We start from the raw sequence: 18,216 nt of genomic DNA on the forward strand, positions 1-18,216 counted from the left end.
GTGAGAGAGCTGTGATTTTGTGTTCTAGAACTTTATGTTCCAGGAGGTAGCCAGTTGGCAGTACCAACTGGAATCCAACCAGAAGCAGAGGGCAAGGAGCTGGTGGATGCAGGCCACAGAAGCCAGCCTCCCGAGGCTCAGAACAGGGCGAAGGACAGCAGAGAGTGGGTGTGGAACTGCTTGGGCAAATGGGAACTATTCAGCACTTACCGATCAATGTTAGGGGCTGAGTTGTGTCTCCCTGAAAATCGTACGTTGAGGTCCTAACTCTCAGTACCTCAGAATGTGACTATAATAGGAGGTAGTCTTTGAAGAGGTAATTAAGTTAAAAATGAAGTCAGTAGGGTGGGCCCTAATCCAATAAGACTGGTGTCCTCATAAGAAGAGATTAGGACAAAACCTTCCCACAAAGAAGAAAGACCATGTGAAGATGCGGGAGAAGAAAGCTGTCTCCAAGGCAAGGAGAAACTAGCCATGTGCACAATAAACTAAACTTGCAGACACCTTGATCTTGGACTTCTGGCCTCCAGAACAGGGAGAAAATTTGTGTGTAAGCCACCCACTCTGTGTGCAAGTGGTGTTAGGGCAGGCCTAGCAAACTTCATACAATCAACAAGCTATTCAGCACATAACTTAATATGTATGTATTTGCCTCTGTTTTCCCTACTGGACAGTTGGATTCTCTAAGACTCAGAATAGTCAAGGAGGTGTTTACATGCTTCTGGAATGAATGGATCATCTAACAAGAAAGTAAAACAGTAAGGCAATCTATGAAATATTATCAAAATGCTGCAGTCCAGGTGGCAATGGGTGGATGACACAGCACAACAGCAATAGCGATGCCATTACAGTCACCAGGCGTGTCGCTGCTCACAGGCACTCACTATGTCCCAGGTGCTGTGAATAGTGCTTTACATGAATGATCTCTTCTACTTTTGCCACAAGCCACGAAGACAGTTGACACTGCCATCCATATTATTATTATTACTATTTTTGAGACAGGGTCTCAGTTCTGTTGACCAGGCTGGAGTGCAGTGGTGTGATCATGGCTCACTGCAACCTTGAACTCCTGGGCTCAAGCCATCCTCCCACCTCAGTCCCCTGAGTAGCTGGGACTACAGGCATGCACCACCACACCTGGCTAATTTTGCCCAGGCTGGTTTTGAACTCCTGGTTTAAGCAATCCTCCCACATTGGCCTCCCAAAATGTTGGGATTACAAGCACGAGCCACTGAGCCCAGCTCCACATTTTAACTGTTGGAGAAACAGAGGCTTGAAAAGTTACGTAGCTTGCCCAGAGTGATGCAATTAGTGGGCACATCTACAATGAGACAGTGGGATTAATATGAGGCTGAGTGGTGTTGTAGTGGAAGGAACGTGGCCTTTGTGAGAGTTTACAAGCACCACTTCCTTATCTGTAAAATTATCAGGACATTACGTATGGCAGCAGGTGGTTGAACGACTGAATGAGACACTTGAGGTTCCTTGGTACCTCCTGCAGCATGGTAGTGCATGGTGTAAGTGCCCCAGCCCCTCACAGCCTTGGGTGGCTGTGGTCCCTACTCTAGAAGACAGTCTCAGATGTCCATTCTGCCTGCCCCCTGCTGCCCAACAACTCCCTCCTGTATTATGAATGAATGCTTCTTGGGTGTGTACTTCTTGTGCAGCCTCGGAAGGCTGTTATCCCAAAAGTACCTACAGTCTGCCCACCAATATTCTGCTCTCAGTCATAGAAGCAGGCTGGAAAGGCAAACTTCAAAGGATTGGAAGAGGAAGGGACCACCCCAAGATTAGAGAGAACATTTCTGCCTTGCAGTTCTTCCCCTATTGAGGGTTTGTGTCTTTGTTCCCCCTCCTTGTTCTTAGAATAAACCCTTTAACTCTTTAGCTGCAGTGACTGCACTAACCTACAGTAGCAGTTCCTGGTGGGAGAAGAGAAGTGTGCCTGTAATCTGGGCTGGCAGATAGTGCTGGCTGGGACAGAATTAGAAAGTTGTTAGGAGGCCTGGGAAGACTATATTTAGCTGGGAGCATGTTTACTCTCCCCAGAGCATGGCCTTTTAGACCTCCTGAGGGCTGGGAGACTACAGCCTTTACACTTGGCCTGGGGCCAGAGCTGTGCTGTCTCTTCTCTGTTACAGAGGATCTGGAGGCAGCAGTGAAATCCACTACAGGTTAGCCCTGGGCCTCAAATCACTGGATTCCCGCTCTGTGTGTGTGTGTGTGTGTGTGTGTGTGTGTGTGTGTGTGTGTTGTGGGGAGGGGGGCGGGGGAGCGGCCTTCTGCTGGGCTCTTGAGCCTACCAGCCTCCAGCTTTAGGCATAGCTTAGGCAGCAGTGTGAGGTCCTGGAAAGGGCCCTGTCTGCCCCGCCCCCACAGGCTGGCTCTATCAGTTGCTTATCAGACAAGTTTAACTTCCTGAGGCCTTGCTTTCTCATCTATAATGAGGATGTTAATAGCTACCTTATGGGAAGGTATGTGGATTCAGTAAGATAACACACACAAGTAGTAAGTACTCATCAAACAGTCCCTTCTTCCCCCTCACCAGCCTCTGAGTGGGAGGACTCTAGCATGACTTGACTAGGTTCCCAGGAGACATTGTGTGTGATTCAAAACATTCATTGGATTAAAAGTTCAAATATGAATACCATCTCTTTGCAAGTCACACTCTGAAGCACGTATAAAGGAAGAAAAAATTCTCCCTTCCCTGCCTGCAATTTCACTCCAAGATACCCCATGTTCACAGCCTTGGGTGTCCTTCTGCAGAATTTCTATCCTCAAACACAAACATATATAGAGGTGTTTCTTTTTCTTTTATTTTTCCTAACACGTTGAGATTCCATTAAACATGTTTCTTTGCCACTTCGTCTTTCATTTAAACATGTCATGTACGTTAACCTAGGTAAATACATACGGATCTAGCTCATTCATTTTAATAGCTGCATAGGGTTTCAAAGAAAGTATGAACAATAATTTTCCAGCCATTTCTCATCTGATAGATTTTTTTTCCCACTACAAACAATGCTGCAACGATGATCCTTAAGCAAATATCCTCATGAATTGATGTTTTAATTTCTACGAGATTCTTTCCCCGAAATATGATTACTGGGTCAAAGGGTATACGCTACACACAGTTTATATTTTTTTACAGTTTAACACTGAGAGATGACTTTCTGCAGATTTTTTCGTTTCCTTCTCGGCGTTTGTTTGTTCCGGACACTTTCACTTTTCGAGTTCCAAGGAGGAGGTAGCCCGCGACGCCGGCCGCGGGAAACACGAGTTGCAGCCAGCATCCCAGTTAGCGTGGATGCAGGTGGCACTCCGGGGACGAGGGGCTTAGTGGGAGCACTACACAGCCAGAGGCGGAGGCCCGAAATCTAGCACGACGCTGGGCAAGTGACGGCCCCTCTCCGGCCTTCGTTTTCTTCTGCGTAGTCTGTGACTCTGAACAACATTAGGCTCAGCGTGGGCCTAGAGCTGGTGACCTCAAATCTCGGCCTTTGTTGGCTTCCCCAGGACCGTAGGCTGCGCCTCACCCCCACTCTGCCCCACTACTTCTCCTCCGCGTGGCTCCACCTTTTCAGAGGAGTTGGCTCAACAAGGCGACAGAGAGTAAAGCAACCACCATAATGAATCCCTCCCCCAGCTCGGTCATTTATTATTTCTGTCCGGCTTTGGCTCGCTCCCTCCCTTTTGGCTCTGCTATCGAGTGCTCCTGCCTGAAACTGGCAAGTAACCTCGGAGCGCGCCCGTTCGGCCTATCACTTGCTTCTGCCTGCGCCGCTCTCCCGCAGGGGCTGTGGTGAAAGCACAGTGATCCTCGGCTCGGCCAGCAACTTATGCGCCCTTTATCTGGAGCAGCCGCTTCCGGTTCCGGTAGCAGCTAGTCACGCTTGATCCCAGGCGCAGATCATGGCAGGCAGCCGGCTGGAAACCGTAGGGAGCGTCTTCTCGCGGTGTGTGCTCCGAGCCGCGGTGGGCTGAGGGTGCTTACCCCAGGCTGGGGTTCTCAGCTGGTCACGCTCTTACTTGGGGCGGACCTGAGCAGGGCGAGGCGTTCTGCAGGGTGCGGGGGCTGAGTTGGGTGAGACTCCCATGTTTTCTTCTGGCTTCGAATAGTTGTGCCTGAGGATGCCTCTCCTTGCGTTTATGTGTCATGTTAAAGATTATTGCAGCCGCCTCTCCCCGAGTGGAGGTCTCTGGGAAGAGGAAGGGAGGAAGGGCCCGATGGGCCTGACTAGACCGCTCTTGAATTTTTCCGTGACGGAACGTGGGTGGGACGCACAAAAGAAGATAGAGGGATTTAACCCCTGAGCGTTGTTAGTTTGGTTTGGGATGTGGACAGACCTTCCCTGTAGGTGGGGAGCAGTCCTCCCCCTATCTGTGTTGCAAACCGCGTAATACCTTTAATGTCCCAAGCTGTGCTAGACTGATTAAGGGGCTTTGGCAGGCTACTGCAAATGACTCAGTTTCGTTCTGTTCCCTCTCTAAGGACTCGGAACCTGATTCGGGCCGGGGTGCTGAAGGAGAAACCTCTGTGGTTGGACATATATAATGCCTTTCCCCCGCTGAGGGAGCCCGTCTTCCAAAGACCCCGATTGCGATATGGCAAAGCCAAAGCTTCCATCCAGGACATCTGGTACCACGAGGATCAGATTAGAGCGTGAGTGCTCAGCCCTGTAGTGGACAGGAGGCAACAGAACTTAAGAAGGGGAGGTTTCGGTAGCAGTCTGGGAATTCAAATATGAAATTGAGTCAGGGGCTTGCCCTGTGGAGAAGACTTATCTAGCCAAATTAGGGAGTCAGCACCCCTTCCCCATAGTGAAACTGAAGTTCTGAAAACTGGAATCTGGAGCCCAGCAACTGAAAGATCATTGCAATTATAGCTGCCTGTTTCTGGGCATCTGCTTTGGGCCAGGAACTGTACTAAGCTCTTTGCAAGCATTGTCTCATTCTCTAAAGGCCTTACTCTAACTTACAAGGAAGTATTGTTTCCGTTTTATTCAAGGAGACTGCGAAGCTCCGGGAAATTAGCTAACTTCTATTAATTACTAAATACATAGGAGGGTGGCAGATCTGAGAATCACATCTCTGACTCCAAGCTTATGGTGATCATTATGCCTGCCTTCTCCAGGAGTAGAGATAGGAGGAACGTGGTCTATGGATCTAGTAGTCCGGATCTTTGAAGCCACTCAGATGAAAGGATGCTTAAAAGTCTAAGAGAGGCCGGGCGTGGTGTTTCACGCCTGTAATCCCAACACTTTGGGAGGCCAAGGCGGGCGGATCACCTGAGGTCAGGAGTTCGAGATGAATCAGACCAATATGGTGAAACCCCGTCTCTACTAAAAATACAAAAATTAGCCGGGCATGGTGGTGGGTGCCTGTAGTCCCAGCTACTCGGGAGGCTGAGACAGGAGAATTGCTTGAACCTGGGAGGTGGAGGTTGCAGTGAGCCGAGATTGCACCACTGCACTCCAGCCTCGGCGACAGAGTGAGACAAATCACTAGGAATTTAAAGGAAAATCATGTGTTCTTTGTTTATTTTTTTTAGCATCCGTTTTCTCTTTTTTTCTTAAGCTCAGTGGCAAGAGTATTTCCTCTTTTGTTCTAAAAGCAACACATGCTACTTGTAGAAAATTTAGATACACGAGGAAAGCATAAAGAAGAAATCACAGGCTGAATGTGGTAGCTTGTGCCTGTAATCCCAGTGCTCTGGGAGGCGTAGGCGAGGATAGCTTGTGCCCAGGAGTTTGAGACCAGCCTGAGCAACATAGCAGGACTTGTCTCTACCGAAAAAAAAAAAAAAAGGAGTTGTCTTAGTTTACACTCTGATTAGCAGTTTCTGAGAGTTCTTACTTTATCCTTGTCAGTATTGGTAATGATTATTTAAGATTTTTTTTTTTCTGAGCCAGGTATGGTGGCCCATGCCTGTAATCCTAGCACTTTGGGAGGCTGAGGCGGGCAGATTGCCTGAGTTCAGGAGTTTGAGACCACTTTGGGCAACATGGTGAAACCCTGTCTTGACTAAAATACCAAAAATTAGCCGGGCATGGTGGTGGGTGCCTGTAGTCCCAGCTACTCTGGAGGCTGAGGTGGGAGAATTGCTTGAACCTAGAGGGTGGAGGTTGCAGTGAGCTGAGATTGCACCACTGCACTCCAGCCTGGGCAACAGAGGGAGACCCTGTCTCCAAAAGAGACAGGATCCTGATCTAGGTAGTTTTTTTTTTTTTTTTGAATCGGAGTCTCACTCTGTCTCCCAGGCTGGCGTGCAGTGGCATGATCTTGGCTCACTGTAAGCTCTGCCTTCTGGGTTCACGCCATTCTCCTGCCTCAGCCTCCCGAGTAGCTGGGACTATAGGCGACTGCCACCACGCCTGGCTAATTTGTGTATTTTTAGTAGAGACGGTGTTTCACCGTGTTAGCCAGGATGGTCTCGATCTCCTGACCTCATGATCCGCCTGCCTTGGCCTCCCGAAGTGCTGGGATTATAGGCATGAGCCACTGCACCTGGCTGATCTAGGTGGTTTTAAAATAATAACCCCAGCACTTTGGGAAGCCCAGGCAGGCGGATCACGAGATCAGGAGTTCGAAACCAACCTGGCCAACATGATGAAACCCCGTCTCTACTAAAAATTAAAAAATTAGCTGGGTGTGGTGGCCCGGGCATGTAATCCCAGCTGCTTGGGAGGCTGAGGCAGGAGAATAGCTTGAACCTGGGTGGCAGAGGTTGCAGTGAGCTGAGATGATGCCACTGCACTCCAGCCTGGGCGACAGAGCAAGACTCTGTCTTGGGAAAAGAAAACCAGTAATTGTGTCTAGAGATTTTAATTTCTGTTTCTTTGACAAGTTTCTCTACTTTCATGATTATTAGCCATTTGAATTTATTTTTGAAATATCTGTCTTCTTTACCTATTTTAATAATTGTTATTCTTGATCAGTAAGAATTCTTTATTGAATTGAAGATACTAAGTCTTTGACATACACTCCAGACATTTATTTATATGTTATTTGTTATTAATAATGCTTGTTTAATTTATAGAAGCTGGTTATTTCATTCCACTAATTTTTTTGGTGCCTTCTATGTGTTAAGCATTGTGCTAAACATTGTGCTAGGCACTGAAGTATTTTATGTATTCAAATCTACCCACTTTTTCTTTTTGCTGGCTTCATTGCCTTTAGGCTTAGCGGGTTTGGGAAAGTCTTTTTCAGTAAACTCAACTCTCTTTTTCTGAGTTATCTTTCAAAGTGCAAATGAGGGGTTGAAACTAGTAGAAATATTCATTCTTTAATCTTCTTTCCTCCTTCACTCTCCTTTTCCCAAAACTTAGTCACAGAAAATGTGCTTCTAATGGTTTCCTAGCAACATTCTTTGTTGTTGTTGTTGTTGTTGTTGTTTTTGAGATGGAGTCTCGCTCTATCACCCAGGCTGGAGTGCAGTGGTGTAATTTTGGCTCACTGCAACCTTCACCTCCCGGGTCCAAGCAGTTCTCCTGCCTCAGCCTCCTAAGTAGCTGGATTACAAGTGCACGCCACCACGCCTGGTTAATTTTTGTATTTTTAGTAGAGATGGGGTTTTACCATGTTGGTCAGGCTGGTCTCGAACTCCTGACCTTGTGATCTGCCCGCGTCGGCTTCCTAAAGTGTTGGGATTACAGGTATGAGCCACCCTGCCCGGCCTCCTAGCAACATTCTTAAAAATATCTTTAAAGTTCTCTATTTTTTTCATACTAAAAAAAAAAGAAAATAGATGTCACAACTTTTTTGGGACTACTTTTCTGCTGCCAGTCAGTTTTCATGTTTCCCCTTTTGTATGCCCTGAGAGCTTTGTTCATACTGCCCCTGTTGTGGCCTTAGCTTGTCTTTAATAGCTCTACATTACAAATGCCCTGTCTTTATTCAGTAACAAGCATTCATTAAGCACTGTCATGGGCCAGGCATTGTCACATTCATTCCTGTAACTTCAGTGCCTAGCCCAGTGTGTGGCATGTAAGTTGCTTATTAATTGTCTCTTGAATGAAGAAGCTAATGGATTAATGAACAGATGAACTATGAGGCTGGTAGAGAGAAATGCAAGAAAATTCCTTGGAGAGGAATGGTGGAGGGCCAGAATTGGGACTGTTTGGAGAATGGCCATCAGAGTTTTATTAGTTTTCTGAAACAATTTCAGCAACAGTAGGCTAGAAACCACTTCTATGGCCACATTTAGCATCCCTATACATTTATCTGAGATCTAAATAAGTGGTAAATCTCTCACTAGGAGTTTAGTGACAAAGCCCCTCCCCTTGAATACTGATGTTAGTTAGCTTTTAGTACCTAGAATTTGTCTAGTTCCTTTTTCTCTTAAATATTTAGACCAATGAATGTGCCTAATTGACTTTGATAATACACATCCATTATTCTTACTGTTATTTCAGGATGCTAGAAAATGGAATTTATAAGGTCATTATGTTCTGAATTGGAGCCCAGGCTTCCCCCTGGGACCCCTAACCCCAGCACTCTTTTAAGATAGTAGAACAAGTATGTTCTTGCTCTACTTGGAAATTTTCGGCATAGGACATGAGATCTTTAAGGAGATTAAATGCTTTTTCAGCACCTTTCTTCTCAGACCCATTGCATGCACTTTGTGGTTCATTGATACATTAAAATCATTTGTGCTTTGCTCTCAGGTATAATCCCGGCACTTTAGGAGGCTGAGGCGGGTGGATCACTTCAGGTCAGGAGTTCGAAAGCAGCCTGGGCAACATGGTGAAACCCCATCTCTACTAAAAATGCAAAAATCAGCCAGGCGTGGTGGCGTGCACGTGTAGTCCCAGCTAATCTGGAGGCTGAAGTGGGAGGATCGCTTTAACCCAGGAGGCGGAGGTTGCAGTGAGCCGAGTTTGCACCACTGCACTCCAGCCTGGGCGACAAAGCGAGACTCCGTCTCAAAAATAAAGAAATAAAAAAAAAAATTAAAAAAAAATCATTTGTGCTTCTGCTGTAGATAACATTGGAACTGGGTGATAAATGATTGGAGAATGTGGAATAGTTTACTGGTCCCTCTTGTTAAATACTACTTTTTTTTTTTTTTTTTTTTTTTTTTTTTGCGACAGAGTGTTGCGCTCTCTCTCTCTCCCAGACTGGAGTGCAGTGGCTCAATCTCAGCTCACTGCAACCTTCACCTCCCAGGTTCAAGCGATTCTCCTCCTCGGCCTCCCGAGTAGCTGGAATTAAAAGCATGTGTCACCACGCCTGGCTAATTTTTTTTTTTTTTTTTTGTATTTTTAGGGAGACGGGGTTTCACCATGTTGGCCAGGCTGGTCTTAAACTCTTGACCTCTAGTGATCCACCCACCTCGGCCTCCCAAAGTGCTGGGATTACAGGCATGAGCCACCATGCCCAGCCTGTTAAATATTATTTCTTTAAATTCTTTTTTTATTCTTAAATTTTTTACTATTGTCAGAACATATAAAAATTATTTCTATTAATGCCAAAATATTATCTTGTATTTATATAATTTATTGAAGCTCTTTGTGGCCCTCTTTTTTTTTTTTTTTTTTGGTGTTTTTGATATTTAAAAAAGCTTATAGAGTGGTTGTACATGCCAGTAGTTCCAGCTACTTGGGAGGCTGAGGAAGGAGGACCATTGGAGTCTAGGAGTTCAAGGTTGTAGTACACTATGATTGTACCTGTGAATAGCCACTGCACTCAGAACAGCCTGGCAACATGGCAAGACCCCATCTCTAAAAAAAAAAAAAAAAAAAAAAAAAAGAAGGCACTTACAACAAAATAAATAAAACAAAAAGATGTATTAAAACCTAAGTGTAAAAAGTGAGATCATAACAGTACTGGAAGAAAACATAGGAGAATTAAAAAATCATCTGAGTGATAAAGGTCTTTTTAAGCATGATATAAAACTCCGAAGCCATAAAAGAAAATATTGGCCAGGCGCGGTGGCTCAAGCCTGTAATCCCAGCACTTTGGGAGGCCGACACGAGCGGATCACAAGGTCAGGAGATCGAGACCATCCTGGCTAACACGGTGAAATCCTGTCTCTACTAAAAAATACAAAAAACTAGCTGGGCGAGGTGGCGGGCGCCTGTAGTCCCAGCTACTCGGGAGGCTGAGGCAGGAGAATGGTGTAAACCTGGGAGGCGGAGCTTGCAGTGAGCTGAGATCCAGCCACTGCACTCCAGCCTGGGCGACAGAGCGAGACTCCCTCTCAAAAAAAAAAAAAAAGAAAATATTAAAATTTTCTGTATAAAAAAGTACCATAAGCAAAATCAAAAGACAGCCAACAAACTGGGAAAGATCTTTGCAATGGACTTTTGCAATATGACAAAGGACTAATTTTCTATGTATGTGGCTACAAAGTTTGCTTAGAAATCATTAAGAGACCACTGTCATAGTTTGGGCTGCTATAACAAATTACCCTAGACCAGGTGGCTTATAAACAAACGAAATTTCTTTCTCATAGTTCCAGATGCTGGGAAGTCTGAGATCAGGGTGCCAGTAGGGTCAGGTTCTGGGTAGGACTGTCTTCCTGATTCCTCACATTGAGAGGAGCAGAGAGTGGAAGCAAGCTCTCCTATCTCTTATCGGGGCACTCATCGCATCATGAGGGCTGATTACCATGACCTGATTATCTCCAAAAGTCTCCATCTCTAAATATCATCACATTGGGGATTAGGATTTCAACATACTAATTTTGGTGGGACACATTTAGTCCATAGCAGCCATCAAATCAAAAAGTGGACAAAGAACTTGGACAGTTCACAGTAAAGGAAATTCAGTTTGCTCTTAAACTCGAAAAGATGTCCAGTCTCTTTCAAAAGAAAAGCAAATTAAAACTATAAAGAGTTCTAGTTTCTTACCTATCAGGTTGGCTAAGATCAAAAAGTTGGAGAACGTGTGTGCGTGTGTATGTGTGTATGTGTGTGTGTGTGTGTTTGTGTATTTTTTTGTTTGTTTGTTTTTGAGACAGGATCTCACCCAGGGTGGGATGCAGTGGCGCCTATCATGGCTCACTGCAGCCTTGACCTCCTGGTCTCAAGTGATCCTCCCACCTCAGCCTCCTGAGTAGCTGGGACTACAGGTGTATGCCACCATTCCTGGCTAATTTTTAATTTTTTTGTAGAGATGGGGTCCCACTATATTGCTCAGGCTGGTCTTGAACTCCTGGCCTCAAGTGATCCTCCTGCCTTGGCTTCCCAAAATGCTGGAATTACAGGCATCAGTCACCACACCTGGTCTAAATATATATATATTTTTTCACTGGGATTACAGGTGTGAGCCACTGCACCTGGCTCATGTGTGTGTGTGTGTATATATTTTTTTGTTTTGTTTTGTTTTGTTTCTTTTTCTTTTTGAGACAGGGTCTCAGGTCTCACCATATTGCCCAAGCTGGTGGTGAGCTTCTGGCCTCAAAAGATCCTCCTGCCTCAGCTTCCCAAGCAGGTGGGATTATATATATGAGCCTCTATGCTCAGCTGGAGAATGTCATTTGGTCAGGGTGTGCGGAGATAGGCACTCATGTATTACCGATGTGAATGTAAATTGGTGCGGCCACTTTGGAAAGCATTTTGGCAATTTGGAAGGCTTAATTACAAAGGCACGTACCTTGATCCAGTAATACCACATTTGTGAATTTATGCCACAGACTTATTTATGTGGTGCGCTAAAATTATAAATAGAGATAATGATTGCAGCACGGTTTAGAGTAGCAAAGGACTGGAAACAATCTCCATGCACTGATAAGGCAAGATGTAGGGAGGAGAAATGGGGAGTGACTGCTCAGATACAGTGCCTCCTTTGGGGGTGATGACTGTGTTTTGGAACTAGATAGAGGTGTTAGTTGCACAGCTTTGTGAGTTTTCTACATGTCACTTAATTGCACACTGAAAAATGTTAAATTTGGGCTGGGGACAGTGGCTCATACCTGTAAGCCCAGGATTTTTGGAAGCCAAGGTGAGAGGATCTCTTGAGGCTAGCAGTTCAAGACCAGCCTGGGCAACATAGTGAGACTGTATCTCTACAAAAAAATTTAAAACTTAGCCAGGCATGGTGGTGCTGCGAACCTGTAGTTCCAGCTACTCAGGAGGCTGAGGCAGGAGGATTGCTTGAGCCCAGGAGTTTGAGGCTGCAGTGAGCTATGATCACAGCACTGCTACCTGCCTGGGTGACACAGTGAGACCCTGTCTCTTTGGGCGGGGGGGGGGGGGAGTTAATTTTATGATGTGTGAATTTTATCTCAGTTTTTATTATTTATTTTTATTTTGTTATTATTTTTTGCGACAGAGTCTTGTTCTGTCGCCCAGGCTGGAGTGCAGTGGTGCGATCTCCACTTACTGCAACCTCCGCCTCCTGGATTCAAGCGATTCTCCCACCTAACCCTCCCAAGTAGCTGTGACTACAGGCATATGCCACCATGCCTGCTAATTTCTTTGTATTTTTAGTAGAGATGGAGTTTCACCATGTTGAACTCCTGGTCTCAAGTAATCTGCCTGCCTCAGCCTCCCAAACTGCTGGGATTATAGGCATGAGCACACTGTGCATAGCCATACCTCAGTTTTTAAAAAGGCAAGATGTAGAGCAAGGTTTACTATTCTTTGGGTTAAAAATGTGGCTGGGGACAGGGAATGATAGTGCATATGTGCTAGTATATTAGTGGAATATTTCTGGATGGATATACAAGAAATTGGTTAGTATTGCTTCCTGGGAAGGGAACTGGGGGGCTGGGGTGCAGAAATGGGAGGGAGTGTTACTTTTCACTGGCCACCCTTTTGTGCTATTTGATGTATTTACCATGTGCATGTGTGCATTACTTATCTAAAAAAACAAAACTGTTCAGCTTAGGCTTTGTGGGTTGTACTGTACTTAACTCTTCAGGAACTAGCACTTATTTATTTCTTTTATTCCATTCTCATTCACAGTCTATAATCAGAGATTTATATTATGTTGTTTGCATTTTCTAGGAAGTTTTATTCAGTGTATGGGTCTGGTCAAAGAGCTTTTGATCTGTTCAATCCAAACTACAAGTCTACCTGTCAACGGTAAGCCATTTTATAAGTCCTAGGCTATTCATATTATTTTTTAAGGATTTCATTATCCATTTGATACTGTGTAACAGCGTGTCTTAACAACGCTTACAAACAGACCTAAAATGTGACTGCTTGGAATTACAGGTTTGTGGAGAAGTACACTGAGCTGCAGAAACTTGGAGAAACAGATGAAGAGAAGTTATTTGTGGAAACAGGGAAGGCTTTATTGGCAGAAGGTGTCATTTTAAGACGAGTTGGCGAAGCAAGGACTGTGAGTAGTTCATTGTTAAAATTGTTACTGGGTTTATAGTTGTCCCTCAGTATGCACAGGGGTTTGGTACTAGGGCCCCTGCGGATACCAAAATTCACGGATGCTCAAATCCCTTTTATAAAGTGCTGTAGGTTTTGCATATAACCTACACATATCCTCCCATATACTTTAATCATATCTAAATGACTTACATAACACAATGTAAATGCTATATAAGTAGTTATACTCTATTTTTAAAAATTTATATTTTTTTATTGTTATTTTTTTATTTATTTACTGCTAAAATATTTTTGATCTGTGGTTTGTTGAATCTGCATATGTAGAACCTGCAGATGCAGAGGGTTGACCAGAGTTGCCAATCTGATGGAAGTTAAAGAGAGACTTGGTTTTCTTTCCCTAACCTTGGCTTATGTTCTTAAACTCCAGGTCAAATACTGTTACACTGAATATACTAGAATTTTGTGGTAATGAGTGCTACTTGAAACAAGTGAGTCGTCATTAGGGCTTTTGAAATTGTGGTTCTATAGACTTTTTAAAATCGTGTTTACTATTTGTTATAGTAGAATTGGATCTGAGATATTAGTGCTAAATTTTTCACTCAGTGATAGAATATGCCTAGTTATATATCTTTAGCCAATTAATTGAGTGAAAATATAACACCTGTGTGATACTTACATCTGGTCTTTTAAGCAACATGAAGGTAGTCACGATTCCTGGAAATCCGAACACTTGAGTGTCAGACCACAGACTGCGGTGGAAGAGAACGAGACTCAGAAAGAAGTTCCACAGGACCAGCATTTGGAGGCACCTGCAGACCAGTTGAAAGGTCTCTCGCCTCCCTGAAGGACCTGTATACTGTGTATGCTGGCATTCACGCTACTCACTGGCTGAATGTTGAGCTATTTTTAAACAGTTGAACTGTGTAAATGTTTCCTGATCTCTAAGGTATTATGTTTGCCTTCTCTTAGTTATTTCTGGGTTGTCATAAAGCTCGGTATCATAGTTTGACAGAAGCAGTTATGCGAACTTTTATGTTAGGACATTACTAAATAAAGAATTCCCTAGCTGCTTATAAAGTAAATTTACTTTGAATTGTAAATAACATGAAGAAACCTTTATAAAGATTGTTCAAATGGGACTCAGTCTGACTAGGCTTGCTTTGATGTTTGTTAGTATGTGGGCTGGCTACATTTGATTCCCTGGTACATATTTCTTCTGATCCATCAAACTTCTACATGTACACATGGTGTGATCCCTTGGCTAACTGGTTTTGTCTGCAGAGAATCTTTGTACTTCTTGCTATAGAATGATTATCTTTCCACTTGAGAGGCCAAGCTGACTTGCACTTTGTGGTAAGAGTGGGGACCTGTCATTGCTATTGCACAAAGGCCAAAACTGTAACTTTAATGTCATGGATTGAGTGTGCTGGAGACAGTTAACATAGGTCTGCACAGACTAGGCTGTTCAGTAAATACTTGCTGAATGAATAAGTGAATGAATGGTTATATCCAGCTAAAGACTGGATTCATATGGTGTAGATAACAGGATTGCCAAGAAAGGAGGCAGCTAATTTAGGTGATGCTCTCCACCAGCATCCACCTGCCTCCCTGGGGCCAAGGTGTACCTACAAGTCTTTATCAACTGCCCTGCCTTCCTCATTTCCCTAGGTTTTACTAAATACATGAAATATCCCTCTGAGATTGCAGCCTTTGTATATGTGGTCAAGCCAGTGGTTTTCAGCTGTCAGTAGTAAGCTGCTTCAGAAATTCCCTATTTTAAAACTCATGTAGCTTTTCTATCCAGTGGTTCTTTGTGTGTGGTCTCGTCTCTCCTGGTACGCTGTGAGGCAGGTCCACATCTCACAGTCTGGACATGGTACACATCCATGCACGTGGGTGCTCAGTTATGCAGGTGAATGAATACATGAGGCAAAAGCAGCTCTCAGCCGTGCTGCTTCCCCCTCGACCTTTATCACTGTTTCACAATTGCTTGCATTTGGAGAATGCTTTGCTTTTTGGTAGGGAAGTAAATTTCATCCATTCAAAGACATTACACAACCATTGAGACCAAACATTGGGCCAGACCTTGGGAAGAGGACTTAAAAAGCAGATGAAAGACACAGTCTGTTCTCAGAGGAACAAAGAATTGAGGGGTCACTCATCTCTTTAAACCTTAGGTTTCTGGGTTTTTAAGGGCAGGGTTTTTTTTGCCACAATGATGAAGACTTAAAAAAATTTTTTTCCTTCATGTCTGGGTTGATGTCCCATTTTTGTTTGTTTTCCTCCTCTTGTAGATTTTTAATTTTTTTTTTTTTTTTTTTTTAAGCGATGGAGTATCACTCTGTTTCCCAGGCTGGAGTACAGTGGAGCCATCTTGGCTCACTGCAACCTCTGCCTCCTGGGTTCGAGCAGTTCTCCTGCCTCAGCCTCCCGAGTAGCTGGGATTACAGGTGTATGCCATGAAGCCTGGCTAATTTTTGTATGTTTAGTAGAGACAGGTTTTACCATGTTGCCCAGGCTGATCTCAAACTGCTGGCCTCAAGTGATCCACCCGTCTCAACCTCCCAAAATGCTGGGATTACAGGCGTGAGCCACCATGCCTGGCCTTACATTTTTTTTAAATTTTAGGAGATGGGGGTCTCACTGGGTCACCCAGGCTGGGTGCAGTGGCGCATATGCCGCTGCAGTCTTAAACTCCTGGGCCGAAGCCATCCTGGCTCACCTCCCGAATAGCTAGGACTACAGGCATGTGCCACCATGCCTGGCTCTTTAACCTTTTTTTTTTTTTTTTTGTAGAGATGGAATCTTGCTATGTTGCCCAGGCTGGCCTGATCTCAAACTCCTGGCCTCAAGCGATCCTCCTGCCTCAGCCTCCCGAAGTGCTGGGATTACAGGCCTGAGCCACTGTACTGGGGCCGAAGACTTTTAAAGAAGTTATTTGTTGCATAATTCTTTAAAAAAATTATACATGCACATGGTTCAAAACTTAACAGTAAAAAGCTAGTCTACCACCCCTGTTCACCAGCCACCCTTTTTCCCTTCCCTGAGGCCACCACTGTCACCATTTCCTTGTGTGTTCTTCCAGAAATATTTTGGGCATGGATGGGACACTATGCATACTGTTCTGTACCTTGCTTTTCTAGTTAATATGTCTCAGAGATCCACTGTGATTTAATCAGTGCCTGACTGAAGAAAGTGTTCTTTGTTTTACTGTGTTGCAAATGGGCTGCTAGAGTTACCGGATGCTGGATCAAGGAGTAGATCATTTTGAGTTTGCAAATCTTCGTCCATAGAAATTGTGCTTAACTAGACTCTCATAGCAATGTATGAGAATGCATTTCCCTACACATTCTGATCTTGTTAAACCAGACTGGGACTCTGGACCAGAAGGGAAAGACCATCCCTGTATAGCAAATTTCTGGATGGGGAAAAAAGCTGCTGTCACTCATTGACTTCTTTAGGTTGAGTCTCAGTGATCAAAACATAGTGAAAGGTGTGAAGCTTACTCTGGAAACTCAGAACTATTCCCACAGTTTGGGCAAAAGCCATCATCAGATCCCCATCACGTTTTGGAGAGAATGGAAGCATGACTGCATTCTTGGCTTTAAAGAGCTTAAAATCAGGCCGGGCTCCGTGGCTCATGCCTGTAATCCCAGCACTTTGGGAGGCCAAGGCGGGCGGATCACCTGAGGTCAGGAGTTTGAGACCAGCCTGGCCAACATAGTGAAACCCCATCTTTCCTAAAAATACAAAAAAATTAGCTGGGCGTGGTGGCGTGTGCCTATAATACCAGCTACCTAGGAGGCTGAGGCAGGAGAATTGCTGGAACCCAGGAGGCAGAAACTGCAGTTGAGCTGAAATCGTGCCACTGCACTCCAGCTTGGGCGACAGAGCAAGACCCTGTCTCAAAAACAACAACAACAACAACAACAACAACAACAACAACAGCTTAAAATCGAGTTGGGACCACAGGAGTGACTTGTGAAACAGCAAGATGAACAGGAATCCTTTTAAACTCTGATATAAAAGTACAGTAGAGGTTCAGGGGCAAGGAATCAGTTCTGGATTTGTCTAGGAATACTGCATGAGACCCTGGAAAGGCAGTGGGATGGACATGTACATGCAGTTTCTTTGGCCAGGAACACCGTCCCTTCCACCATGGTCTGTAGGAATTGAACCTTCCGTGCCCTTTTCAAATGGTGTCTGTGCTCAGAAACTACATAATATCAAGTCCCTTACTGAACCCCCTACAGATTGTATTCATAAGGTGCTTCACTGCTGTTGGTCTACCTGGTCTACTGTTTGTACTCCTGCCTCATTTACTGTGGCCTTCATTCAAGTAGTAATGATTCTCTACCTATTAAGAGTATAGGGTGGGTGTGGTGGCTCATGCCTGTAATCCTAGCACTTTGGGAAGCCAAAATGGGCAGATCACCTGAGGTCAGGAGTTTGAGACCAGCCTGGGCAACATGATGAAACCCTGTCTCTACTAAAAATACAAAAATTAGCCAGGTGTGGTGGCAGGCACCTGTAATCCCAGCTACTTGGCAGGCTGAGGCAGGAGAATCGCTTGAACCCAGGAGGCGGAGATTACAGTGAGCTGAGATCATGCTACAGCACCCCAGCCTGGGCAACAGAGGAGACGCCTTCTCGAAAAATAAAATTAAAAAAAAAAAAAAAGTAGTATAAAAGAGGGCAGACATTCCTTTTTTTTTTTTTTTTTTTTTTTGAGATGGAGTCTCGCTCTGTCACCCAGGTTGGAGGGCGGTGGTGCGATCTCACCTCACTGCAAGCTCTGCCTCCTGAGTTCACGCCATTCTCCTGCCTCGGCCTCCCGAGTAGCTGGGACTACAGGCGCCCACTACCACGCCCGGCCAATTTTTTGTATTTTTAGTAGAGACGGGGTTTCACCGTGTTAGCCAGATGG

General features: G+C 44.7%; 2 protein-coding genes across 2 annotated transcripts in view; both read left to right on the forward strand.

Annotated features, from left to right (window-relative positions):
- The window catches only part of LOC105476804 (CUE domain containing 1), a 106,516-nt gene extending 101,912 nt beyond the window's left edge, over positions 1-4,604 (forward strand). Inside the window, exon 11 of the mRNA XM_071082894.1 lies at positions 4,493-4,604. The gene's annotated coding sequence lies outside the window, so the exon portion shown is untranslated. The remainder of the gene's footprint in view (positions 1-4,492) is intronic.
- On the forward strand, positions 3,817-17,969 carry LOC105476803 (mitochondrial ribosomal protein S23). Its single transcript, XM_011733009.3, has 5 exons — positions 3,817-3,956; positions 4,493-4,663; positions 12,954-13,031; positions 13,164-13,290; positions 13,981-17,969. Exons 1-5 carry the CDS (start codon positions 3,913-3,915, stop codon positions 14,131-14,133), a joined length of 573 nt encoding a protein of 190 aa, XP_011731311.2. The 5' UTR covers positions 3,817-3,912; the 3' UTR covers positions 14,134-17,969.
- The last annotated feature ends 247 nt before the right edge of the window (positions 17,970-18,216 follow it).

This window comes from Macaca nemestrina, chromosome 17, assembly GCF_043159975.1.
Source record: "Macaca nemestrina isolate mMacNem1 chromosome 17, mMacNem.hap1, whole genome shotgun sequence".
NCBI lineage: Eukaryota > Metazoa > Chordata > Mammalia > Primates > Cercopithecidae > Macaca > Macaca nemestrina.

What these genes read in the sequence shown, in the direction of transcription:
- LOC105476803 (XM_011733009.3), top strand. Translation starts at nt 3,913, where the DNA reads ATGGCAGGCAGCCGGCTGGAAACCGTAGGGAGCGTCTTCTCGCG. An exon ending in CACGAGGATCAGATTAGAGC is followed by an intron (nt 4,664 to 12,953) that starts GTGAGTGCTCAG and finishes TGCATTTTCTAG; the next exon opens with GAAGTTTTATTCAGTGTATG. An exon ending in TACAAGTCTACCTGTCAACG is followed by an intron (nt 13,032 to 13,163) that starts GTAAGCCATTTT and finishes TTGGAATTACAG; the next exon opens with GTTTGTGGAGAAGTACACTG.